The 26,239-nt window shown below is 54.1% G+C and overlaps 3 protein-coding genes across 5 annotated transcripts in view; 1 reads left to right on the top strand and 2 right to left on the bottom strand.

The window, feature by feature from the left end:
* The window catches only part of LOC147646411 (uncharacterized), a 584,263-nt gene that overhangs the window by 545,278 nt on the left and 12,746 nt on the right, over nt 1-26,239 (top strand). The gene's annotated exons all lie outside the window — the stretch shown is intronic.
* LOC147646412 (maestro heat-like repeat-containing protein family member 7) lies at nt 695-6,966 on the bottom strand. Its single transcript, XM_086873472.1, has 16 exons — nt 6,655-6,966; nt 6,322-6,463; nt 5,939-6,003; nt 5,467-5,820; nt 5,134-5,282; nt 4,729-4,876; nt 4,330-4,520; nt 4,110-4,247; nt 3,713-3,827; nt 3,403-3,540; nt 2,994-3,170; nt 2,704-2,859; nt 2,443-2,544; nt 1,939-2,041; nt 1,602-1,658; nt 695-1,261 (listed from the first exon to the last, which is right to left on the bottom strand). Exons 2-16 carry the CDS (start codon nt 6,437-6,439, stop codon nt 1,137-1,139), a joined length of 2,136 nt encoding a protein of 711 aa, XP_086729598.1. The 5' UTR covers nt 6,440-6,463; nt 6,655-6,966; the 3' UTR covers nt 695-1,136.
* LOC147646404 (olfactory receptor 14I1-like) overlaps nt 22,970-26,239 on the bottom strand; it is a 186,438-nt gene continuing 183,168 nt past the window's right edge. For 2 of the 3 annotated variants that reach the window (XM_086873492.1, XM_086873491.1), the window contains 2 exons: nt 25,220-25,344; nt 22,970-24,160 (listed from right to left, as the gene is read on the bottom strand). In XM_086873492.1, coding sequence (XP_086729618.1) covers nt 23,205-24,137 — 933 coding nt within the window. In that variant the 5' untranslated portion in view covers nt 24,138-24,160; nt 25,220-25,344 and the 3' untranslated portion in view covers nt 22,970-23,204. The remainder of the gene's footprint in view (nt 24,161-25,219; nt 25,345-26,239) is intronic. The other variant, XM_086873493.1, reaches the window with a different exon arrangement.

Raw genomic sequence — 26,239 nt, 5'->3', positions numbered from 1 at the left:
CAAATTATTCTTTCCTAGTGGATTTGTCTGGAATTATGTCCTTTCTTTTCCCTATTTTTCCTTCTTAAAAATCCTTTTTCCCCCAGTTCCTTTCTTCTTGTTTCCACTATGTTTTCCTCATTTCCAGTGCTGTATGGGATTTTTTCAGATCTGGATTGTGTCCTGCCTCTCTCCCCACCTTCCATACCCCTAAATCCCAAAAAAGAATAACCCAAAAAACCTCAGAAGACTGAATCAGTACACATGGCATTGTACTGTCATTGGAGTGTTCCTAGAAAAACGGGCAGAAATTTGGGATGAACATTCCCTCTCCAGTAGATCCATCAATACCTGCAATGCAGAAGTAGAAAAAGCTTCTGAAATTGGGATTTTGCCTTTCCAGGAGGGTTTTTGAACCTGGCTTTATTCATTAACCTTTCAACGTGCACAACAGAGGACGGAACACGGCAGGGCCTTAGACACAACTTTGGTCCCTGACACACACAGGCTCCTTGTCCCACTACTGGCCTTCAGTAACACCTTGAACTCCACAATGCTGTGGAGCCGGGCCTTCAGCACAGGGACCTTTCCAGCCTGATCTGCGCTCCTTCCTCTGCGTCTCTGCACAAAACACGGCGCAGGAGAGAACGGCAGGAGGGGCCTGTGTGTCACAGCGCTCTGGATTTGTGACCCTTCAGCTCCACACAGATACAGGTCAAGTGAAAAAGCCAAACTGTTTATTGATGGGATGCAAAGGGATGAGCAGAGGGGCAAAAAAGGGGATGGGGAGTGTCTGGGGGCTGGAAGGAGGGAGCTACCAAAAGGGATGGAGAGTGGAGGGAAAAAGAAGGGATGGGCAGTGTCTGAGGGCTGGAAGGAGGGAGCTATCAAAAGGGATGGAGAGTGGAGGGAAAAAGAAGGGATGGGCAGTGTCTGAGGGCTGGAAGGAGGGAGCTATCAAAAGGAAGGGAAAGTGGGGGGAAAAAGAAGGGATGGGCAGTGTCTGAGGGCTGCAGGGACAGAGCTATCTACAGGCAGGGGGAGAGGGCTGAAGCCATGTGAGCTTCCCACAGGCTCTGCTGTGCAAGTCATCAGCTGTGCCTGGAGCTCCAGCTGGTCTCTTCTGGTCTCAGCGTAGTCTCATCTTCCACAGCATCTTAAATGAACACTGGTTCTCCTAAGCCAGCAGACAAGCGTAGCTCTGCAGCTCTTTTAGAGAATATCTCTTGAAGATCTGTGTTTGTCTGAGAAGGGTTGTCATCTCTCCTCAGGGCTTGAAGTGCTGGAAGAGAGGGGCACAAAGCCACGATCAGAGCCCGGATCTGTGGGAATCCTAGGAGAAAGTCCTGCCAGGGCCATCCCAGCCTGCTCTTACTGTGGCCACAGGAGTTAAGGGGCCAACAGGACCACCTGCAAGGTATTGGATACGAATCTCTCCCAACTATATCACCACCCAAATCTCTCGCCCTGCATCCCTGAAATCTCTCTGTGATATTCCCACATCACCAAGGTGTCCACAGAGAGAGAGAAGCCCTCTGAAGCCATGCACGGATTACAGCTCCCTGCACGGGCATTTCAGATCCCCCAGTGCCAGCCCCTCACTGCCCGCTGCCCTCACTCACCCTCGATGAGGGCCTGCAGCTCTTTCTTCTGCCCCCTCAGGTGCTGCCCGGCCATCCCTGGGAACACAGAGCCTGTCAGGGCCCCGGCGGCACAGCTCCCTGCCAGCGGCGCTGCCAGCCCTGTGGCCACACGGCCTCCCGCCCCGGCAGGGCTCAGCCCGGGCCCTTGCCGCATCCTGACTCAGCCCAAGGGCACGGCTGCCAGAGGCCGGCAGCAGCAGCCCCGAGGGCAGCCGGGGCTCCAGGGCGCCGGGCCCGGGTGCCGCTGCCGGGGCAGCAGCCGGGGCCGGGGCCGAGCTGCGGCGGGGCGGGGAGGGAGCCCGGGCTCGTGGCTCACCGATGAACCTGATGGCCGCCTCTTGCAAGGGCTCCTGTGGGCAGTCCAGGTACGGCAGGGCCCGGCGCAGCTGCTCGGCCGCTCGGCTCCTGTCCTGTGCCAGCTGCAGAGAGCGGCAGGAGGGAAGGGTTGGTGCGGGCTCTGCCCCTCGGCCGGGCGCTGCTGCCTGCGGCCAGCCCCGGCCTCCCGTGCCCGCCCAGCCCTGAGGCCCGGCCAGCAGCCGCTGGCGCCGGGCTCTGGAGGGGGCAGAGGGCCGGCTGCTGCCCGGGGAGCCGCGGTGTCACCCCTCCCCGCAGCCCCAGTGTGGGGCTCCATTGGCACCCGGCTCGGGGCCACAGGAGCCTGGAGAAGAAGCCGTGCGGCCCAGGGAAGGGAGCAGCGTGTGGGGCGCAGGCTGGTGCCCCTGGGTGCAGCACCGGGCAGGGGCCACAGCTGCCAGCCCCACACACTGAGCACCGGGACCAGGGGGCTTCTCAAATTTGAGCTAATCCGGGCTGCCCTTACCAGACACTCAGCAAACTTTGATAGCTGCTCCTTCCTAATCAGCTGCTTCAGATTCCTCCTCTTGAGGAACACGGCAACACGAAGCAGCGTTTCCCGAGAGGCCTGGAGAGCAGCAGAGATGCAGAGATGGCACTGCAGCCAAGGGCACAGGACTCTTGTATGGGTGACAGGGCCCAGAGGAAGCCGCAGCCTGGGAGGTTTCAGGACAGAAGGAAGCCGATGCCCTTCCCAGGGATGCACCAGCATCACACAAAACCTGACCTTCGCCACATGCTGGTTCTCATCATGGCAGTGGATGAAGAGTGGAAGCAGGCTCTGGTTCAAAATCTTCTTCAGGGGCTTCTTTCCCTCATCCACTACCAAGTCCATCGCCTTGAAGAAGAGATCAAGGGAGAGCAACTGCACATGGCTGTGGTCCTGGAGGAAAAGAAGAGAAAAAGACCTTAATTACCAATTCCCCCAGGCTCACCTGGGCAAAGGCTCAGAAATCTGTAAGATACAAAGTTTCTGGGCAGCAGCCAATGCCCGTGTCTGGGGGCACAGAGCCTTACATGGTCAAAGAGCAGCAGGAGTGCCTGAGCCAGCTTTGGGGCAGTGGTGCTGCATATCATGATGTCTTTATTCTTGAGAATACTGATGAACACACGGAGGGCCATGCCAACTACATCTCCATCTGCATCACCCAGCAGCTCCTGAAGGCTTCGAGACAGGCTGCACATTCTTATGGCCTATGTGGAACACCAGGCTGTGCTGGGAAGCCCTGAACGGCTGCAGTGCCAAGACCGCCCTGGCACTGCAACCCCACCCTGCTGCTGCCAGGCCCAGAGGCCAAAGGGCTGTCCCAAAGCACTCAGGCAGGTGAGGCAGGAGAGCTGGGAGCAGCTGCCTCAGCTCCTGAAGCCCAGCCAGCCCAAGGAGCTGCTTTCCCCAGCACAGCTTCAGCCGCTGCCCTGTCCTCACCATCGAGGGTTCCTTGCTGAGCACCACGAGGCCTCTGAGCGCCAGGCGACGCCTCTGCCTGCACTCGCTCTGCAGGTGCCTTGATGTGATCTCAAGGACACTGTCACCGTGTTTAGTCAAGTCCAAGCACTCGAGGACCTGAAAGGCACAGGGCAGTGACAGGGGAGCCGGCCGGCAGGAGCCTGGAACTGGGCAGGGCTGGGCCCAGGCAGCAGCACAGGGCGTGGGCACCGTCCCAGGCAGCTGTGGCTATGCAAGGGGACAGGGCTGGCAGGCAGCTCAGCGAGGTAGTGCTGCCCATCGGGCTCACCTCCACAAGGAATGCCAGGAAGGACAGATCACAGCATGGCTCCTCCCTTCTGAGTGACTTGAGCAGGTCGAGTGCAATATGGGAACAGAAGGGGATCAAGCCACAGAGCATCTCCCTGTCAGGGGAAAACAGCACCAAGACCCTGATGGTGGGGGGGCGGGGGGACAAACCTCTCCCAGGAAAGAATCACAGAGATCTGGCCTTTCCCCAGAATCCCTGGAGGGACCATGGGTGCTTTGGGAAGTGGCTCCTTTTGGGCACCCTCTTCTCAGCCTTTTCCAGTCTGCTTAGCCATCCCTCAGTGACGAGGCCCTCTGGCCAGGACCACAGGGACTGTGTGAGACACCCCAGGCACAGGGCACAGATTTCAGAGGCAGTTGGGAGAAGTGAGGCTCACCTGGCCAGCAGACCCACGGCATAGTGCTGGGTGTCAGCACAGAGCAGCGTGTCCCAGCCACGCTTGCGTCCCATTTCCATGACCACACTCTCACACCGCAGTCGGCAGAGCAGAGATTTCATGGCCTGCACTGCAAACCTGTGTGCAGAGCAAAGCCCAGGTCACACTGAGTGCACTGGCGTCAGCCACAAGGGCGTGGGAAGGACAGGAGGACTGGCACCTGTTGGGGTTGCTGGGAAGGCGGTGTTGCTCCCGGCATGCTTTCCAGAAGCTGTCAACTTCCACTGGTGGCATCTGCTGGGTGGTGATGACAACATGGAACAGCAGAGCCACAAACAGGCGGGCGGAATAAAGCATCATCGCCTCGCAGCACTGTGGCATCTGGACAATCACCCAGAGCACCAGAGTTGCCTGCAAAAGAAGCACACCAAGGCAGTGCTCAGTGCCGAGGTGTCCATGGGACAGGGCCTGAGGGGAGACACAGGGGGAGCAGCAGGCCTGGTGCCCCCTGAGTCTGCCCCTAGCCCAGGTTTCAGCCCAGCACCTTAGGCAGGGAGAAGACAGAGAGCTCCTGGGGAAGCAAGCTCCAGGTGATCAAAGGCCATCTCCATAAACTCACACTCAAGGGAAAAATGTCCTTGTTGTCTCCATCAGAGGTGCAGGTGCTGCAAAGGGGCCAGTTCTCCATCACACAGAGCAGTGTTGGCAGCACTTTCTCTACTGTTGGTCCCGACGAGCCTATGGTTTGCCACATCATGGCAGCAGGTCTGTGGGATCAGAGCTCTGTGTCAGGGGTGTCTCAGTCACAGAGCCATGCCCTTTGTAGCTGTGGGGACCCAAGTGACAGAGCCCTGGTGCCCTGAAGGGCAGGGAGGGAGCACTGGCAGCAGCCTCAGGACACAGAGGGGCCCGAGGCTCCTGGACCTCTCTGCCTGTTGGGCAGAGCCCATTGGACAGGCTGTGCAGGGCGATGGGCCCTAAAGGCTGGTGAGCCCTGAGCTCTCAAGGCACGTGGGCCCCATACCTGTCACACGATGGGGCACAATGCAGGAGGGTCAGCGCCACATCAGCAGGGTGTTCTTCAGCCAGCCTTATAATGTCAATTTGCTGCCTGACATCCACAGTGACACGGGACACCAGACTCTGGTGAATGTTCCTCACAGTAGCTGACACCTGGAGGAGGCATGGGGAAGACATGGAGTGCTGTCCAAGGCAGCAACTTCCCCAGCTTCCCCCAAGAAGTGCTTCCCTTCCCATCACACTGTGCTGGCCTCAAAGGCTGAGGGGGCCCTGTGGATGTGGCGTGAGGGGGCACAGGATCATGGGAGACCTCCAGTTCTGGCCCCAGGCTGGGTACCTGCTGCTCAGAAGAAGCAGCTCTCTTCTCAACAACGTCAGAAGAAACACGAGGGTCCTTGAAATAATCCCATATGAGCTCTTGGCTTATAGTGGGAGTGGGTGTCCTGTTGGCCTTTGCGATGCCCTGAGTCCCTCCGGTGTCATCATTTTGAATGCCCTCAGTCCCTGCCATGTCAGCCTTTGCCCTGTCAAACTCCACTGCAGCGTCAGACTCTTGTGAGTGCTCAGCTGAATCTGGGCTGACATCAGGCTCTGCCTGGAGCTCGGTCAGCCTGCAGTCAGGCTCAGCTGCGCCCTCAGTTGCTGCTGTGGTGTTCCTTCTACGCCGAATGCGCAGGAATTTGCGGAACCTCTGTGCAAGGAGAACAAAGGACAGGGGAGAGAGGCATGTTCCATGGAGTGCTCCAAGCTCCACTGCTGGGCTGAGCAGTGCCAGCAGGCCCAGCCCAGGTGGGGATGGCTGCAGGTACCTGCGCTGCTCTGTGGAAGCGGCCACGGGCAGGCTCCTGCTCTTGTGTCTTTTCCATGGCTGCATCTGGCAAAGAGCAGCCAGAGCTGAGGGGCTGCGGGAGAGGCCGGAGAACACAGCCCAGCCCTGCACTCCCCAGGCAGGGACAGCCCTGGGATGGCTCAGGGGATGGAGCACAGCCACTGCCAGGGGTCAGCCCCAGCCCCTATTCTGTCTTGTCCTTCGGCATGTCCACATGGGACGGGACGGGACGGGACGGGACGGGACGGGATGGGATGGGATGGGATGGGATGGGATGGGATGGGATGGGATGGGATGGGATGGGATGGGGCAGGGCCCAGCTGGCTGCAGCCATCAGCCCTGTGGCCCAGTTCTGCCACTCACCATCCTGCAGTGGCTGGAACTTCTTTGGCTCTTCCGGCTGTTGTGCTAGGGCAGGTCCAGGGTCTGTCTTTCTTTTCCCCCTGAACACTTTGAAGACGCTGAGGAATATGCCCGCCATTACACAATCTTGCCTTGAAGGCACCTTAAAGAGAGATGCCGTGGGAAATCTCTGAGTCAACAAGTCCTGCAGTTGTGCCTTGAAGGCACCTGCGAGAGAGAAGCCCCAGGAAGGCTATAGGACAGCAAGTCCTGCAGTCTGGTCTCGAGGGCTCCTGCCACAATGACTGGAGACTCCTCGTAAATGACTGTGGTCACCAGGTCCCACAGTCTCACCTTGAGGACAGAGGCCAGAAGGATGGGAGATGCCTCAGAAAAGCTCCAGGTCCAAGTACCGGAGTCTGGCCTTGAAGGCACCTGCAAAAGAAAAGTCTTGGGAAGGCCACGGGCCACCAAGTCCCGCAGTCTTGCCCCACAGGCACCTGCAAAAGAAAAGCCTCGGGAAAGCCACAGGCCACCAAGGCCCGCAGTCTTGCCACGAGGTCACCTGTACGAGTAAAGACTTGGAAAAGCTCCGGGTCCGACACAAACGAGTGCGCTGTGCGGGGGCTCCTCACAGCACCGCTCTGCCGCGTCCTGTCCCGTCGCGTGCACTGGGCACTGTGGCATGGCCCTGTCACCGCCAGCTCCTATGTCACCACGTGTCACAAAGGGCTCTCTGACACCCTGTCCATTTCCATCCCATGGTGACCATGTGTCACAAAGGGCCTTTGCACACACTGCCACCTGCCCTTGGGCTGCCCCCATCCCCCCCAAAGTGGCCGAGGTTGGAAGGAATCCCTTGCCCAAAGTGTCTAAGACAGCCCAACAGGATCTTTAGGAACGCCTCAAACCATCAGCAAACGCTGCCCTGCTCTGCAGGCTCAGGGCAGCAGAAGGAGCCCCCAGGGCTGCCGACGCAGCCGCAGCAGGAAGGGCACGGGGCCTTGCACAGAATCTGCACAGGGGCCTGGCAGCACTGAAATCAGCAGGTGTGGCAGAGTCCCCACTGAGGCAGACCTGCCACCCCAGCCGAGCCCTGGCAGTGCTGGTGCCCTTCTCCTGCTCCAGAGACCTGTGCCCCTGAGGGGCTTCTGTGCCAGAGGGCAGCCAAAGCCCACGTGCATTGGGGGCTGGGCTCCTTCCTGCAGGGGCTGTTGGCAAGAGCTCCTGGAACTACTGCTGGCAACGCTTAGTCTTGGTCAGATTAATTACATGTGGGAATTATTTTCCCATTGATGTCATTCCCTGCAGCTATAAAACATCTTTGTGGGGAAGGCACAGAAAGATCTGGCATTTAAGAATCCTCAATTCATGAGAGCTTCCCCATTGCTCAACTCAAGAATTTCCTACAAGTTGCAGACTTCACCAATTAATTGGAATGGCCAGAGAATGTGAAAGAGTTGCAAGTTTGCTTCCCATCTCAAAGCAGCAAGTCCTTCGCCTTAACATCATCCATTGAGAGTGACTTTACAAAATATAACACTACACAGAGGCTAAAAAAAGGCCATTATTTCGTTTGCAAACCTTTGCTTTTCTATGGAGGGATGATAATATCCTAATTCTCTGAAAAATTAAAGCTCTCAAGGAATGAAAGTCCACTCAGTATTACAAAATAATCCAAACGATTGAGTAGATTGCAAAAAGGCTAATCCTCCCCCTGGTACAGATATCTAGGTGGCCAGTAAATTACAGCTCTCCCCTCTTCTTTTTTTGCATGAGAAGCAGGACCACTAACAGGAAAAGTCACAGATATTCCTTATGTCCTCCATAACCAAAGCTGAGCCAAACCATGGATGCTCCCGTCAAACTGACTCAAATTCCAGCCTAGACCTCTCACTTCCAGACAACTCCTTCCCCAACACACCCACCAACACCAATAGCCCCAAAACACACTCACAGAACTCCTCAACACCCCACCAGGACCCTCAACTGTTCCCATCCCACCACAGAGCTTACCCACCCTACAGCAGACCCCCTGGTTCCCTGCACATGCCATGGGATGGCACTCAGCAGGATCTGCCCCAAGGCCTTGCGCGGTAGCAAGCTCAGGCTGCCAGGCCACTGGTTCCTGGATCATCCTTCCCACTGACCCTTCCTGTGCACAGCTGTTACATTTACACATTTGAGCCAGCTTGGACTTCTCCCCCTAACCAGGATTGCTGGGAAAGGATGGAGAGCAGCCTGGCAAGCTCTTTCTCCAGCTCCCTCTTTACTCTTGGGGCAGCTAGAACATTCCACAGGAAAGCAACTGGTGCCACAAGGAGTGGGTGACATCAGGGGAGATCACTCAGGACTGCTAAATCCTGAGGGAACACCGCTGGGTTTGACCTTTGGGTACCTGCACAAACGTCAAGTCAGCTGCCTTAGTTTCCAGGACAGCTCTGTGTTGGCCAGCATCCTGACATGGATGCAGGACTGCTGCGAGGCACTGCTGGGACCCAGCAGGACAGGACTGGCTGTCTTGTTTACATGTTGAAAATGAGTTAGATCGTATTTAGCTAGAAATTTAGTGATCCCTGAATTTGATAAGGAGCTGGGCCATTATAAGCTAAGAATTTTTTATCTTGAATTCTGTATTTTAGCTGTTTTGTAGCGTTTAATTTTGTCTCTATACAGCAAAGTAGAGGCCCTTCTTTTGGTTTGGATTCTTTAGGGAATTGTTTCCCATCTAAAAGGAAGACTCTGTGAAGGGAGTGGTTGTCCAGGGGCAAAATACAGGTCATGAAGAAACAAGACGTGGCTGAGACCTCTTACATCCCACACTAAGGAGTCAGCCAAGGGAAAGGAGCATTTGGGAGTCATGCCTGGGGGAGGAGGGACAGGTGGTGGGGTTGTGGCTGTCTCTTAGCTGGGGGACACGGCTCAAAGGGCAAATGGTTGAGGTTTTGGCGTTGGACTGCTGCTGCCCCGAGGAACCACTGCTATTGCGCAACTTTTCCATCACTGTGTCTGTTTACTGTGGGTGAGCCTCTGCTCACAAGTGTAGCCATGTAACTGGGTCCTTTCAATACCCGATCACTCTGGGAGGGATCCTCACCATCTGCTTGGGTGCCTCAGGGGAAAACCAGGACCCCAACCACCTTTGAAAGGGAGCATCTCATGGCTGCTTGTGGGAGCCCAGCAGCTGCTGCTGTTGCCAGGGCATTACACAGGTGACAGCCAGGGGACACCCAAAACAATCCCCCCCTCCACCTTCTTTCTCCTTCCAGGCCTGCCCAGCCCCTGCTGTTTCTGCTGCTGATCCGGATTTTTATTCCACTTTTAGCTCCACATCTCTGGGTCTGCCCAGCCCCATGCTGCTCCTGCCGCAGCTTTGGGCTCATTGCTAAACTCTTTGCCACCCCAGGCCTGCACTCCTCTGCTGTTCCAGCCCGGCCCCTCGAGGCTCCTGCTATCGTCCATTTCACCAACTTTATATCACCACACATTCAGGTGCCAAAATGAGTGTAGTGGGTCGACCCTGGCTGGGTGCCAGGTGCCCACTCTGTCGCTCTGTCACTCTCTTTCCCACTGGGACAGGGAAGAGGATAGGACGGAGAACGGCCAGCGGGGTGAGATAAAGCACTTTTATTACAGTAAAATAAAGAAATAAGCAGAGATCTGTGTCTGCGTGGGCTGAAGAGTTCCCGCCCCGTGGCTGAGGGGACCGGCGGGGCGGGGCCGCCCGCGCCTGGGCGGGAAACGCCCCCTGCGGCCGGGAGCGGCGGCGGCGGCGGCGGCTGCGCAGTGGGGACGCGCCCGCCCCTCCCGGGTCCCTCAGGGAGCGTCCACGTCCCCTCAGCGGCCCTCGGGTACCTTCAGGGACCGGCATGTCTGCTCAGCCACACGCGGCATGCCCGTGTCCCCCTCAAGTGATGCCCACGTTCCCTCAGTGACTCCGATGTACCCTGAGAGACTCGACAGACACCCACCTCTGCACAGTGACCCCATGTCACCTCAGTGCAATCCTGAGCACCTGCCACCCTCGGTGACCCTCATGGCCCCAGAGTGGCATGCAGGGCACCTTCATGCCTTTCAGAGACCTTCATGACACCTCAGCAACACACGGGGCATCCGCCTTCCCTCAGTGATGCATGAGGCACTTATGTCAGGAAAATTAACCCACAAACACCAGAGGTTTATATCCAAAAAGAAGACACAGGAGTCTTGTTACTTTATTTGAATAAAGGGAAAGGCCATGGGGCATTCCCCTGGGGTCTCTCAAATTTTTAGTGGACGCAGACTCCTTTCTTTCCTAATTTCCTGGCCGCATTTCCCACTCTCTTTACCCATTGGTGGAGGTATTTGAGAGGTACAGGCTTCCCAAATCACCTAATACAGACCCCCTTCTAATGCATACCCCCCATTTTTCTTATCCTATGGATATGATGGTTCCACGCATTGCTTCTTCCATCTCTCAGTTCCTAGCTTTACCCACAGTTTGTTTGTAAAGAGAAATCTCTCCCATATCTTTCAATCTCTTCTGAGAACCTAGTATCAGCTCAGTGACTCACATGTCCCCTCAGCATCACTTGCAGCACCCACCTTTCCCTCAGTAACCCACACATCCCACCAGCAAATCCAGGGGCACCAGCCATCCCCTCAGTAACTCACTCACCCTGAGTACAGCCCCAGGGGCCAGCAGCAGGCAGAAAGCTACAGGGGCAGGGGAAAAAGCTCTGCCCTGCTTACAGTGTGGGCTGAGGGCCAGGAGAGCTGCATGAGGGCCAGGAGAGCTGCATTTCCACCCTGAGGTTTTGGAGACAGGGGCTTTCACCCTCCTTATAGGGCTGCCCCTCTCTCCAGACAGCCAAAGGAGCACAATGGCAAAAGGCCAGCAACAGCAAAGCAGAGACCCAGCCCTGCACACAGGGAGGTCGCCCAGCACAAACCAGCCGTGGCACCCTGAAGTTGCCCACCGCACTCTCATGTATCCCTGCCCTGGGAATGCCAGGAATATGCTTTGCCCAGAGGGCCTTACTGTGGCTCCTCTTGGGCTCAAAGTTTCTGCTCTTCTCACTCACTCATACCTAAAGTCACAGAGCTTGGTGTCCCCCACTGCAAGAGGAACAAGGCTCAACACCCAGGCAGTTGAGCTCACGGCCTAGGGCTGATGGGCTCCAATCCCGAGGACAGGGAGGGCACACGCCCAGCCCCACAGCTCTCTAATGCCAGGGCCAGGGTTACACACCTGATTACAGGGGGCCTCCTTCTAATCATCTGCTGAGGGAAATTCCTGGAAAGCACCAGAGAAGACGAGTTTCAGGAACAAGGCGGGTGCCTGGGGGCAGCTTATGGCCTCTGACATCCAGCTCCTCAGGGCTTCCCACAACCCCGGCCCCTTAGGATCTGCCCCAGCAACCCAGGCAGCAACACACAGGCAGGAGGACACAGATGGTGCTTCCTGGATGGGACAGGGCTTGTGGCTTCAGTACAACCACCAAAGGCCAAGGGGCTTCTGGCCATCCTCCCCACACCACTGCACGCCTGGGAAGCTTGCTGAGCACGACCACCCTTTTCCCTCTCTTCCCCTATGCCCTGTGCACCATGGGCAGCAAAAGAAAGCTCCTGGGAGTCTGTCCATTGTAACATATCCTATATTTACATCCTAAAGAAAATAAAAAAGAAGAAAATAACAATCTTTAATGTAGTAAATTAAAGGGCCAGGAGACCTTCGGCTCCCTTTAACAAACCTTTATTAGATAGAACTGGGCCCAGAGGTGGGGGCTTGGGGTGCATGCCGCCGCTGCTCCCCGTAGTCGACGTCAAGGAGGAGGATCACGCAGGCCTGTCGTCATCCACTGTCAGCAGGACTGGAGCCTCTATCCTCGCCAGGATCACCCAAAGACTCTGTCTTAGGCTCAAAGGTCTAGGGGTGTCTTCCCTCTCAAGTCCTGCCCAGGTCATGGCAACCAGCTTGCCAGACTGAGATTGGCGCACCCAGTCTCCCCAGGTCCCCGCTGCCTCCACAGTGGGGTCCTCCAGATGTTCCCTGAGCGTGGCTCGTTGTCCAGGGCTGTCTTTGCTCCCAGGTGGTAATATGATTTTAATATGCACCCGTGTGCAAGTCTTTATGGGAAATGGGGAAGTTCATCCTGGGCAGCAGCGGCTAAATTGCCTGACGGGTTGGAAGAGAATAAGGGATGGGGATACAAATGCAAGGATAAAACAAGTACGAACTCCTTAACAGTGAACCCTTTTGGGATTTACAACACCAAAACCCCTTATCCAGGGACCTAAACTGGGATTGAAACAGGAACATATAATTTGAACATTGGGATTTTTATTTATAACAATATCCCCCCTCTTTTAATTTGACCAGGCATCAGCCTGTGTCAATTTGTTAGTTCAGGCTCCTGGTAGTGAAATTTCTTTAGTCTTTGGTATTGGTCATATACCCTTTTTGCTTCTTTCAGCTCTGAACTTTCTAACATTAGGATCTTAGTTTTTCCCTTCTCTTGGGTTATTTCTAACGAGTTGTAGATCGTGCTGCTAGACTCTATTACTGAGGTAATTATTCTGATCAAACACGGGATGACGCAGGGAAGAAACAACAGTCCTGCTAGTCCCGCTATACCAATGAATGCCACCTTTTTCCACCAGCCCTTAAAGGACCAGAAACTATCCCACCAATCAGTATTCAGGATCGGCATCCATTCTTGGTTCCCTACGTAGGAGATTTTTCTGATCTCTTTAGAAATGTTCCAGATTACTTCACTTTTATCATCTATTTCTAGGCAGCATTCAGGGGTGTTGAACTTTCCACAGATTCCCCCCTCATCAGCGAGAAGGTAATCTACTGCCAGTCGGAGTTGGTACACCAGGTACATCAGGTCTGGGAGAGGTGGTCACTTATATGATCAAGGGCCAGGGCTGTTTTGTTCCATGTTATTTCAATTACAGCTTGGAGCCTGATTATTCTGTTTAACATGTATATTGGGGTCCTATATCCCCAGGACCCATCCTGGGCCCAGGCCGCTGGCCCATAAGTTCTTATTATTTCCTCCAGGGTCCAGACTGTTCCTTTCCAATTCTGGGTCCCTCCTGTGCTTATTACACTCCTCTTCTTCCTTTTTAGGGGCCTCTTTAGGTTGTCATATAGTGGTACTCCAAGCTCTGAGCCAGCCTCTTTTGGGAGCAGGAAGAAAGCTGGCTTTATCACCCCAATCGTGCAGCTACCTGACCAGTCTCCTGGTAGATGTGTATAAGCTGCATCCCCGCAGATCCAAAAGAAATCATCTGGGGCTTCCCAAAAACCCTCCCTGTCTTCATAGGGGTACTCCCAATGCTTTGATAGGCTTCTAATTCCCCAGAAGGGATTGATCCCTTTTTCTGCACATTCATAAAGGTTATATCCTTTGTGATGAATGCACCCTTTTTCCCTCTTCTCTAAGGATCAATATCTTAGGTTGGGCTCCTGGGGGAACCCATTTAGTTCCTAGATTCTTCGTTATATCTTTTGCATGCCATCTGGCCCACCAGGGTTCTATATCTTTTTCCAATTTGTAGAATACAGTCTTCCCCAATTACCTTAGCCTTTAATTCCCATTTTTCTCTTCTCCTATACCCTGGTGTGCTTTGGCCTTCCCCAGTTCATTTTATGCTTAGAATTTCTCAAGGTTTCAAGCTAATTCCCTCCCAGGGCCAAATATCAGACATTTTAGTACTCCCACATACCCAACAATCAGTTATATTTAATTCCTTGCTGATGTTTTCAACTAAATCAATGAACAAGTTCTTCCCACTCAAATTTTCCCATTCTTCATTTCCCACCCTCATGTCCACTCTTTTCTCCTTTACCACATCAGGTTCACCTTTTACTGGTTCGTTCTTTTCAAAGCACAGCCAAGTATCCCTCATGGGACAGTCTCCCAAAAGACGTTCTCTAAAAGTGGCCGTATTTCTGGTAATCCAATATGTTTTTCCGTTTTCTTGGCATTCTTCTAATTGTGATTTGTTATAACAAGAAGGACTCAAGTTTGTGTGGACCCTTACCAGGGACCCTAGATTTTCCCCATCATACAAGGGATAATAACATTTCATGCAAGAGTCTGTCCCCATGGCATTGGTGAGGTGCATTGCTATCACCAGACCTACCATGAGCCTTGTGATGATCCTTTTAGGCTCCCTGCAGTCCGTGACTCCCAAGAGTCCAGCAGGAACCATGTTTGATCTCCCCTGGTCTTGCCTCTTGGGGTTTCCTCACACTTTTTTGGGGGTCTGAGTCCGAGGCTTACAGCTTTATTATTTTTTTTGTCCTTCTCCTTTTTACTGTTGTCGGTTTTGGTCTTGGGAAAAGCTGCCCAGGGAGGAATATAGTCTTGGCTAGGAAATTGGAGCCTTATTCGGGTGGGAGGGGTTCTTTTACTTTTTCAAATAATAATAATAATAATAATAATAATAATAATAATAATGATAATAATAGTTACAAGTTAACCACAACTGGAAAACACTTTAACATTAGTTCACAGACTTTAAAGAAACACTTAACCACAAATGTAGCAGCCAAGAGAACACTTAACAACAACTGTTGTAATTCCAGTTCCTGATTGGGGACTTTAGTCTCTGGGTTTCCTTCTTAAGGTTATTTTCAAGTCCTTGGCGTTGGGGACAACAGTCCAGTTAGAGGGATCTTTTTCGGAGTTGACTTCCCCATCTGGTGGTGCCACTGGTCCTTTAACTCGAGTCACGTGTGTCCACCCTTTTTCCCGGGTTCTCACAGCCGTATGTGTGGTGAGTTGAACTTAGTAGGATCCTTCAAACTTTGGAGTGAGAGGAGAGTTAGCCCAAGATTTTACCAATACCCAATCCCCAGGGTTAATATGGTGTGTGTCTACCTCAAAGGGAGGAGTTTGAGGGAGATACCCTTTTTTCCTGAGGTTTTCTAAAGTTTTAGCAACAGTTTCCAAATACCTCCTTGAGGTTTCTTCCCCTTCAGTATACTGGGCAGTGCTGTAAGGAGTAATTAGGAAGGGGAGTCCAAATAACATTTCATAGGGGGATACCCCTAAATCTGCTCGAGGTCGGGTTCTTATCTGTAATAAAGCCAAAGGGAAACATTTTATCCAATCTAATTTAGTCTCCAGAGTCAGCTTGGTTAAGGTCGTTTTTATGGTCTTATTCATGCATTCTACCCGACCGGAGCTCTGGGGATGCCATGGGGTGTGTAACCTCCACTTTATCCCCAGGGCTTCAGTGGTTTCCTGGAGGACACGGGCAGTGAAATGGGGGCCTTGGTCCGAGTCTATGTTATTGATTAACCCATACCTGGGGACAATATGTTCCAAAAGTATTTTGACTACTACTCTTACTGTTTCATTCCAAGTGGGAAAAGCCTCTGGCCAATGGGTCAGGTGATCTACGATCACTAGCAGGTGTTTGTATCCCTGTGCTAGAGGCATTTCTGTGAAATCAATTTACACATTTTGGAAGGGTCTCTCCGCTAGTTCCCTCCCCCCTGGTACGGGTTTCATCATCACTCGTTGGTTTACCCTTTGACACGTTACACAGCCCTGAGTGATGGCCTTTGCTATATCATAAACCCCTATGCAGATGTTCTCCCTCAAGAAATGGTCACATAGACCCTGCGTCCCCCAATGTGTCAATTTGTGTATTTCATCCAATACCCTGCTGTTGCAGTCCACAACTCCAGGATCTCGTCCAGGGAAGCAGCAGGATTCTGGGGACCAGCATCAAACACCAACCGAGACGGGCTCCCGTTCATAAAACCATTTATTCAGCATGGGAACAAAGTCAGGTCCAGAACAGAGAGCTCTGAACAGAGGCACGGCAGGGGTTTTTGAGGGACAGAACCCCCGAGGGTTTCCACCTTTGAGGGTGGAGTTCAGGGTCAGGGACCAGTAGAAGCACAGCAAGGGAGAACCCCGCAGGGACTCAAACCCAATCAGAACACCTGGGCTGCCCTTCTCAAGGGCTTTGGGGTGGGACAATGTAACTCTTTGTCTCCCCTGAGGCCGCTGCCACATCTGCTCCTTTTTTATTTTTTTTTAATTTTTTTTTTTTTTATTTTAATTAGGAGCTTAAAATGTTTCCAAACATATACCTTAAAATCTCACCTCCTCCACAGAGCACCCGCTTTGCTTTGTGGGACACCAAAAACTCAGTAACAAAACACATTAAGCAAACAGAAAAAACAATACTGAAAACAAACATTTCAATCTCGGACCACGCTGGGCAAATTAAACAGTGATGGTACTTAATGCAAACATAATGGTTTTTTAGTTCAGTCTCTTGCAGTTTAGGATTCTCTTTGAGGAAGGGTGCAGCTCTTAGATCTCCTCTCACGAGGGGCAGAGTTCTTCCATCTCCAGTTTCGGCTCTGGTTCCCATATGGGCATCGCTGCTTTAGATGATCTCGGTGAAACACTGGCTTTGGGAGCTCCGGTTCCAGTTTTGATTTCCCCAGAGGAGTGTTGCCCAGGATGGAAAAGGCAGAGCCCCCAGGGGTGGAGCACCGAACAAAGGGGTGGGAGCGAAGCAGGAGTTACTGGGGGAAGGGAAGGTTCGGGGCTGGAAAAGAAGGAGCAAGGCGGGAAACAAGGAATCCCAGACCGCGTGGCCAGAGCCATCTTGGGATGGGGGGGGGTCCAGGACGGACTTTCCCAGCCAGGGAACGGGGAATATGGAAAGACAGGGGGTGAAGGAGGACACGGAACGGCGGGCAGATGGCAGCAGACCCGCATCACTCTGGATGTTCTCCGTCCCTTGTCTGCCTTCAGGAAAACAGGGGATGGGATGGCAGAAAGACACCGGGGTGACGGGGAGTTGGCAGCAGCCCTGAGCCATCTTGGCTTTTTTCACCCTTTGTCCTGCCCTTAGGAACAGAGGAAAGGGGAAGGTACAGGGAGGTATACACCAAAAAAAAAAAAAAGGAACTTCACAGAAGACAAAAACAGTCCACCAGAAGAGCCATACCATCCAAAATCGTCCATAATGTTAATATAATCGTCCATAATATGTCTCGTTGGGTGATGTAAGGTGTCCCAGTGTCTGGTCTCGGCTCCCACACCTCCGTAAGCCCTTTTCGTCCCCATGCCTGAGGCACTCCCAACCCAGCCTTCCTGCCAGGTACTCTCGAGTCCTCATTTCTTAGGCGGGGGTCTCGCCGGCTCTCAGGCCATCAGCCGGTGACTTACGAGGTGTCCATGGAGCTGGGTCCTGCTGTTCTCTTGCTTCACTGGATGCCACGCAATCTCTCACCATATGTTGCAGTCAGCAACCTCAGGATCTCGTCCAGGGAAGCAGCAGGATTCTGGGGACCAGCATCAAACACCAACCAAGACGGGCTCCCAGTTCATGAAACCATTTATTCAGCATGGGAACAAAGTCAGGTCCAGAACAGAGAGCCCCGAACAGAGGCACAGCAGGGGTTTTTGAGGGACAGAACTCTCAAGGGTCCCCACCTTTGTGGGTGGAGTTCAGGGTCAGGGACCAGTAGAAGCACAGCAAGGGAGAACACTGCAGGGACTCAAACCCAATCAGAACACCTGGGCTGCCCTTCTCAAGGGCTTTGGGGTGGGACAGTGTAACTCTTTGTCTCCCTGAGGCTGCTGCCACACCACTATAATATTTTTTCCCCTGATCTATCATGCTGAACACCATGCAAGGCTGTAGAGAGGTCAAGACAACCTTTGTTTTTAAAACTCTGCCCTGCAGCTATTCCTTACGGTGCTGTCAACAGGGAAGACATTTTGTCTTCTAAAACCTTACTTCTGATAGTTTTTCCCATCTGAAAACTATCTGGGCCAGGGGCAGCACCCAGGGACCTGCCCTGCCTGGGGGAACTTATACCTGGATCTTATAACTAAGTATCAGAAACAAGAGCACACACTCTGTATTCCAGACTCCAACGTTTTATTCTTATTCTTAATTTTCCATGGTTTAAGTACTACTACGTCTTCATCTACTTCAGCTTCTACCTCTTCTTCCTAATATTCCTATTCTTATTCTTTATCATTTTTTGGTTTCTGGACAGTCTTATGCAGGTTTTGGGGGGGGGAGGGGGGGCGGGGTTTGGGGTTTTTTTCTTTTCTACTACTACTTCCTAAACACAACTTTCTTTTCTTTTGTTAGAATTGTGTGTGTTGCAGTCTAGCAGGCCGCCGTCGTGTCCTGGGAGCAGCACCTCCTGTCTGTGTCCATTCCTCATGGCCAAAGTGCCCCAGGATCAGCATGGAGTCCTTTCCGGAGGAGAGGAAATGGCCTTGGAGTCCAGCAGGGAGGAGCTGGAGCCAGTGTCCCTGCAAAGGGCCAAGAGCCGTGTGGCTGTGGCCCTCGGGGACCCGGTGCAGGGGTGCCGCTGGCGGTGCCAGGCTGCCGCTGGGAGCCAATGACTTTCCAGGTGCCTTCCCGGCCGGACGATGGGCCGGGATGCGGCGCTGAGCCCCGGCAGTGAGGGTCCCCCTTCGGGTGCCGCTTTGGGCTGCCATGTGCCCTCAGGGAGCCGCCCCGGGGGTGCCGCAGAGCGGCTGGGGCCAACTCGGCCCGCAGGGCCAGCGCAGGCCGGGGCAGCCCGTGCGGCTCCCTCGGGGCGCCGGGCAGGCCGCGGGGCAGCCGCCATCTGCAGCCCGGCGCTGCTGGCAGCGGGCACTGATCCTGTGGCTGTGCCGCCAGGCAGGGGCAGCGGAACAGCCCCTGCAGCCCCTGCAGCCCCTGCAGCTCCCGCAGTGCACGCCTCAAGAGCTAGCGGCCTTTCCTGTGGGGAAGCGGCTGCCCAGGAGAAGAGACATCTTCCACCGTGGCTTGGGCTGCCAGAGGGCCAGGCCCGGCACAGAGTTGCTCTTGCGGGCACAGCTCGGGCTCCTGGCACTCCACCCAAGCTTCTCGAGGGACAGGCAGCAGGATTCCCTCTTGGGCTAAATCTGCCAGTCTCTGCTGCCTGGCCTCTTCTCCTTCCTCGTGCAGCTCCAGGACGCTCACCTCATCCCAGTCATCGTCCTCCCGCTGCCAGGCCTTGAGCTGGCTGCACAGGATGTCGCAGTATCCCCTGCTGTCCTGAGCCAGCTCTCCATCACTGTCATCATCCCAGCTGGACCTGGAGGATTTTCTCTTTGCTTTGCCTCCAGTCACCTCCTGGCCATCCTGGCACAGCTCTTGCTTGCGGCAAGCTTCCCAGTCCAAGAGTGCCCGGCGGCTCGTGCCTTCTCCTGGGGACAGCCGCTGCTCAGGAGATTCTTCCCAATCTGAGAATTCCTGACAGTGATCGCTGTCCGCCTGCCACGGCTCCTGCTCCCTGCACTCGCCCCACTCGGAGACAGCTGGGGAGGGCTCTTGCTCCCTGCCCTCATCCCAGTCCCAGAAATGCCAGTAGCTCCCCCATACTCAGACCAGCTCTTGCTCAAGGCCTTCATCCCACTCAGAGAGCTCCTGGCAGCTCTGGGCTTCTCCTGGGGACAGCTGTGGCTCAGTGCAGGCTTCCCCTGGAGTCCCTTGCTGGAACTTGTTCATTTCTCCTCGGCAGAGCTCTGGCTCTTCCTCAGCGCAGGACTCCACGGCTCCTCTCCTCCCTCTGCTCGCCCTCTCAGCCTCCTCCTGCTGCTCCCTCAAGGCCTGGGCTCTCTGTGAGCCGGGCCAGGGCCTGGGGGGCTGGGACTTGGGCTTCGCCTTCTCCTCCTCCGTGCCTGCAGTCCTCTGGCGCACACAGGTACCTGGACACAGCCACTGTCCTGGGACTGACCCAGGCCCCACAAGCCCTTTATATACCCCCCAGCCGGGGCGGGGCTCTGCCATGTCACAATGGACTTTGGGCACCGCAAGGTCCCGCGTCACCACGGCCCCTGACGCACCGTGCCTGTGTCACAAAGGCCACCCCGGCACCCCGTGCCTGTGTCACAAAGGCCACCCCAGCACCCCGTGCCTGTGTCACAAAGGCCACCCCAGCACCCCGTGCCTGTGTCACAAAGGTCACCCCGGCACCCCGTGCCTGTGTCACAAAGGCCACCCTGGCACCCCGTGCCTGTGTCACAAAGGCTACCCCGGCACCCCTTCAACAGCCCAAGGCACCAGGAGCGGCCTGGAGCAGCCCAGGCCTTGGGGGATTGCAGCCCCTTCTTCTGAGCCGCTCCTTCAAATGATCAGGAGTGGCTGGGGCCAAGTGAAGGTGCAAAAGGAGACCGTGTGTGTCTTCGTTTGAAAGACAGGGGCCTGCTAAGGGAGGCAGGAGGCTCCTTTGCAATGGAAAATGTAAACCCCCTCCCTCCCAATTATTATCCCTTTGAAAGGCACTCTCTGGCAAAGATAGGAGGACAGGAAGAACAGTTTGTGTTGCTTTTGCATGAATTTTTATTTGGTGAGCAGGGAAGAAGCCCCCCATGGAAATGATTTTACTGAGAGGAGCTGCTAAGCGAGAGCTGCCTCTGTGCCAAGCAAAATCCAAGAGCTGGCTAGCTGTGGGAACTGACTACCTATTAAAGCATTTAAAAAGCTGGATCCACCTCGGTGAGATTGACATTTTGCAGACAGGCAAGCCAGGGAAATCTCTCTCTTGCTTCCACCTTTGAGGAGGTACCCGGCTGCCGGTCAGGCCGGGCCCCGCTGCACTGCGGCCCTTGCAGTTGTGCTGACAGTGGCCACAACAATCCTTAAAGCTTCAAGGTCCCCCGACACCCGGGCAACCGAGGAGGAAATTAAAGGAGCGGGTTCGCTGGAGTCCCCAAAACCAACTGGAATAAGAAAATCAAGTAGGGATGAGGCCCATAAAGCCTGCGCAGCACAGGAGCAAAGTGCAAAGACCAGGCCTAGGGGCAGACACAACAATATCTAGGGGAGGTGTGAGGGCGCAGTCTGAGGGCATGGGTCCAGACACAGACTAGGGTTAGAAAGATGCAAAATACTGTGACAAATTGCAACCAAACGGGGGAGAGATACAGGAAGATTCCAGAAACATAACTTTCAGTGGGGTGACTTGATGAACATATGAATTGCCATCAAGCCTTTGGGAAGTGCTTCCCAAGGCTTGAACTCAAAGCCTGCTGCTTCAGGGCTGAAGCCTTTCTGGCCCTGTGTCCCAGAAGGGCTGAATCGCACAGGCTCGGCCTGGCGGGGCCGGGCTGGCCCCAGCAGTGACCGGGTGGGGACGGGAGGCTGCGGGACCCCGGCTGAGGCTGGGCCGGACCACGGCTGCTCACACCTTGCCGAGCCTAAGCCGTGCCCCGCTGCCGGCCCCCGCTGAGCTGGAGTCCGCTGGGCTCCGGGAGGAGCTCCGGGTGGGTCCAGGCCCCCTCGGCCACGGCCCATGCGGCACACGGTAATTGAAAGAAATTGGCCAGGAGACAAAACTCCCGTTTGATGCCATTATTAGGATTCAGCTCTTGGGGTGCAGGGGCCCAAGGGGTTGTTTGCACCACAGCCATTCCCACACTGTCAGCTCCAAGGAGGAGACACAATTCAGCTTTGCAGCACACGCTGCAGAGCTGGGGCTTCTGTCCTCATGAGAGTAGTCAGGGACCTGTTGTCCTGGTTTGCTGTCTAGGGCTGTCAGTCCTTTCCAGTCCTCTTTAGGTCATGGTGATGCAGGAAGATAGTTTCTAAGCAGGCTTAGGTGATGCAGGGAGATGATCTTGCATCATAGCTTGCTCTAATATGTTTCCTTGTCCTTTTATTCCTCTGTTAGCTCGTTGTTTTGGTGTCCTGCATGCCTTAGTTTGCATTTTACTCAATTGCACAGCTTCCTGGGAGTTTCTTTGTTCTAGTGTGGCACAGGGACCATGGGAGTTGTCAGGTTCTGTGGCATACCTTTCTAATGGGTTGCTTTTGTTAGTTGGATTTAGCCCCCATGGGAGCAGCTGTTTTACAAGGTAGCAGGGAAGTAAGGGGAAAGGGTACAGGAACATCTCATAAGAACCTTTAAAACACTTCAGAAACTGGTAAGTAATTAACATTACTAATAACCATCGGAGCAAACAAGGGGTACAAGGTTTACAAATGGGATAAGAACATTAACTGTACCTAACTAAACACAGTATTTTATCCGGGGTGGATTTCTTGAGAGATTTTATTCATGACATGTGCCTGCAAGGATGCAGCACCTCTCTGAGCTGGGGGGAGAGGCCAGGGCTGCACAGGGGGATGTTGTTGGCAGCTCCATGAGGACGCTCTGGGACGCTGCCCTGGGGTGTCCAGCGCAGTGGGGATGGATCAGCCCCTGCTCTGCTGCTCCTTCCCGTCTCCCCCAGGGACCTTGCAGAGCCCCAGCCATGCTGTTTGCCCCCAGCCTGCCCACGGCCAGCCTGGGGCTGCTCACGGGGGTTTTCTGTGCTGAGCTTTGGCCTGGCCGTGTTCTTGAGAGAGCCTGGGCAAGGAGCCTGGAGCCCCCAGGCCCTGCCCTGAGGCGTCAGCGCTGCCCCAGCAGTGCCCATGGCCTGTCCCTGCTGCAGCCCCGGCACTGCCACCCCCAGGGCTGTGCCCGGCCCTGAGAGCACTCAGGCCCTGCAGCAACACCAGGGCCAGGAGGGCAGCGGGGCAGTGGCACGGGAGCAGCACTGGCAACACCAAGTGCTGCTGCTCCTGGGCACAGCTGCTGTGCCAGCACTGATCTGCCCCCAGCTCTGCACACAGACACTGCTGCTGCAGCTGCAGAGAAGGGAAAAAAAGGGGGATCTTGGGAGAAAACTTTGCTGGGAGATCCTTTAGTTCCTTTAAATCCACCAAGAGTACAGCGCCTCATTGACACAGTCTTTGGCCACAGGGATGGTGGAGAGAAACAAAATGAGAAATGGCACAAATAATAACATTGCTTTGTGGACAGGATTAAAAAAGGAAAACACAGAAAACCTCCAAAATTAAACCAACAGGAAGTATCAAAGGTGATTTTTATTATAAGTGATTTTCAGAAATGTTCCAGGAGTTTAACGTTTCTGAAACCATCCAGTGATCATTCTCCACACTGCAGCCTTGAGCTCCTGGTTCCTCAGGCTGTAGATGAGGGGGTTCAGGGCTGGAGGCACCACCGAGTACAGAACTGACACTGCCAGATCCAGGGATGGGGAGGAGATGGAGGGGGGCTTCAGGTAAGCAAATGTGCCAGTGCTGAGTAACAGGGACACCACAGCCAGGTGAGGGAGGCAGGTGGAAAAGGCTTTGTGCCGTCCCTGCTCAGAGGGGATCCTCAGCACAGCCCTGAAGATCTGCACATAGGAGAAAACAATGAACACAAAACAGCCAAGTGCTAAACATGCACTAACAGCAATGAGCCCAAGTTCCCTGAGGTAGGATTTGGAGCAGGAGAGCTTGAGGATGTGTGGGATTTCACAGAAGAACTGGCCCAGGGCATTGCCATGGCACAGGGGCAGGGAAAATGTATTGGCTGTGTGCAGCAGTGAATAGAGAAAGGCACTGGCCCAGGCAGCTGCTGCCATGTGGGCACAAGCTCTGCTGCCCAGGAGGGTCCCATAGTGCAGGGGTTTGCAGATGGACACGTAGCGGTCGTAGCACATGATGGTCAGGAGGGAAAGCTCTGCTGAGATGAAGAACAAAAAGAAAAAGACTTGTGCAGCACATCCTGTGTAGGAGATGTGCCTGGTGTCCCAGAGGGAATTGTGCATGGCTTTGGGCACAGTGGTGCAGATGGAGCCCAGGTCAGTGAGGGCCAGGTTGAGCAGGAAGAAGAACATGGGGCTGTGCAGGTGGTGGCTGCAGGCTACGGCGCTGATGATGAGGCCGTTGCCCAGGAGGGCAGCCAGGGAGATGCCCAGGAAGAGGCAGAAGTGCAGGAGCTGCAGCTGCCACGTGTCTGCCAATGCCAGCAGGAGGAAGTGGCTGATGGAGCTGCTGTTGGACATTTGCTGTGGCTGCACATGGGGACCTGTTCATGAAGAAAAATAATAGTGACAAATCAGGAGAGACTGGGATCACCCACCTTTGTTCCTGCTATGGGAAAATCTTCACCCAGATCCCTGACTGAGCTCCAGCTGTGCTGTCTGAGTGTGCCAGGAGCAGGCAGGCCTGTGTCTGGGGGCTCTCCAGGAGCCATCCCTGCCCTGCCGCCCTGGGTTTGTGGCCATGCAGGAGAGGGACAAGGCTGGAAATTCAGGATTTGTCAGGGGAATCACTCCTAATGCAGGAAGGTTTGTTGCCATCTGCACACACTTCTAAAATATGGCAGGAGTTGGTTTTAGGAATTGTCTTCCTACCCACAAATCGTTCCTGCTTCTCTGAGGTCAGAAATCCCCAGCATTTCTGCTGCACTCAGAATTTCCCACTGAGAGATGTGAGAGGCAAAGGATTCCCTGTGGCTTAGGGAAGGTGAGGGGCTGGATGGGCTTGTTCCCAACTGCCCTGGGTTTGCACCTTTGGCTGGAATCAGAGCACAATCACACTCCTGTGTCACCCTGGCATAAACCAGACCCTGCCCAGAGCAGAGGGATCCCTGAATGTCTCACCCTCTCTATAGGTCTCTGGGCAAGGTCTCAGCATCCCCCTCTGCCAAGGACACTCACGGCTCCCTTGGCAGAGCCAACAGCATTTCCTCAGCTGTGGCATCTCTGCCCTTCCCCGTGGGACATTCAGGGAACTCCGAGAGGCTCTGGCACAGATTTGCAGCCAGGAGGGCAGCTCAGAGCTTGGAAGGACACAGCAAGGAGATGCCCAGGTGTGCCCATGATGGGATCTCAGGGAGGGGGCTCAGCTCATTCCCCTTTGCCATGGACTGCTTTGCCCACAGCCCCACAGGTCACAGGGAAGCTGGGACACCCCATTCCCATGGACACACCTGCCTGGCAGCAATCCCAAGGGCAGGGCCTGACTCAGCTGCTGCAGATGCCAGAGCCTCCCTGAGAGCCCCAGATACCAATGACAATATCAGAGCAGTGCATTTAGGCTGTTTAGGAGGCTCCCAGCAGAGAGACTGAGCACCCAAACTTACAATTCTGTCATCTCTGTACATGTTCAAACATTACTTTGCAGATTCTGGTGTGTCCATTTCACCTCAGAATGTTCTGTGATTCTGGGAATACAATTCCTCTTCTGCTTCTCTCATCCCCCTGTTATCTAAAATAAAAAGAGAAAAAAAACTCCTTGCAACAGTATTGGAACGATATAGTAAGAAACAGACTTTTGTTGGAAGCTTCCAGGTATCCCAGTGGAGATGTGGGACACCCGGCCCGTTATTTCAACAATTTATTAAGATTGATTAATTAGGATATTTAACAGAAACATTCAATAAGGATTCCGTTGCTCCAGTTACACACCCCTGGGTCAACCCATTGGAGTAGGTCCAAGAGTTTCTTTGCCCCACTTTTTGTTATGACTGCTCACATTCTGGTTACAAAACAAAATGCTCTTCTTGTAGCTCCTCTTTCTGATGATAAGACCATTTACTATTTTAGAAATATATTTAAAAAATCATATTATTGTTCTAAAATCTAAGAGAAAGGTTAAGAAACATACTAGAGATAATTAAGGATAATAGTTATATAAATATATAATAGAAGTTTAATAGCGTTAATTAAGAATTATAATTTTACAACTATATAATAATAGTTTACAGATCTAAAAATACATTAAACATATATAAAAAGCAAAAATCTTTTTGTCATCATCTCAACTTTCCCACCCTGCTTGAAGAAAGAAATTGAAAACAGTCTCAGGAAAGCTCCTGATCTTTACAGCAATCCCAGTCTCACCTTCTTTTGGGAAGTGACCTCCAGAGCTGTGCCCAGGCAGGACTGGAGCTGGGAGCAGCCCTGCCCCACACAGCCCCTCTCAGCAGCAGCCCCTGCCCTGCTCAGGGTGGCTCCTTCCCCCCACAGCTTCTCCCCAGCGCTGGGAGCAGCTCCCCGGGCCGGCTGAGAGCTGTCCCTGGCAGGCAGCAGAGTCCCTGCCCCAGCACAGCGCCCTGGGCTGCAGGACCCTGCTCTGCAGGACAGCCCTGGGCACCCCTGGC

This window comes from Cyanistes caeruleus, unplaced genomic scaffold (assembly GCF_971803275.1).
Source record: "Cyanistes caeruleus unplaced genomic scaffold, bCyaCae1.hap1.1 HAP1_SCAFFOLD_99, whole genome shotgun sequence".
NCBI classification, from domain to species: Eukaryota; Metazoa; Chordata; class Aves; order Passeriformes; family Paridae; genus Cyanistes; species Cyanistes caeruleus.
This window is presented reverse-complemented; position numbering and strand designations above follow the sequence as displayed.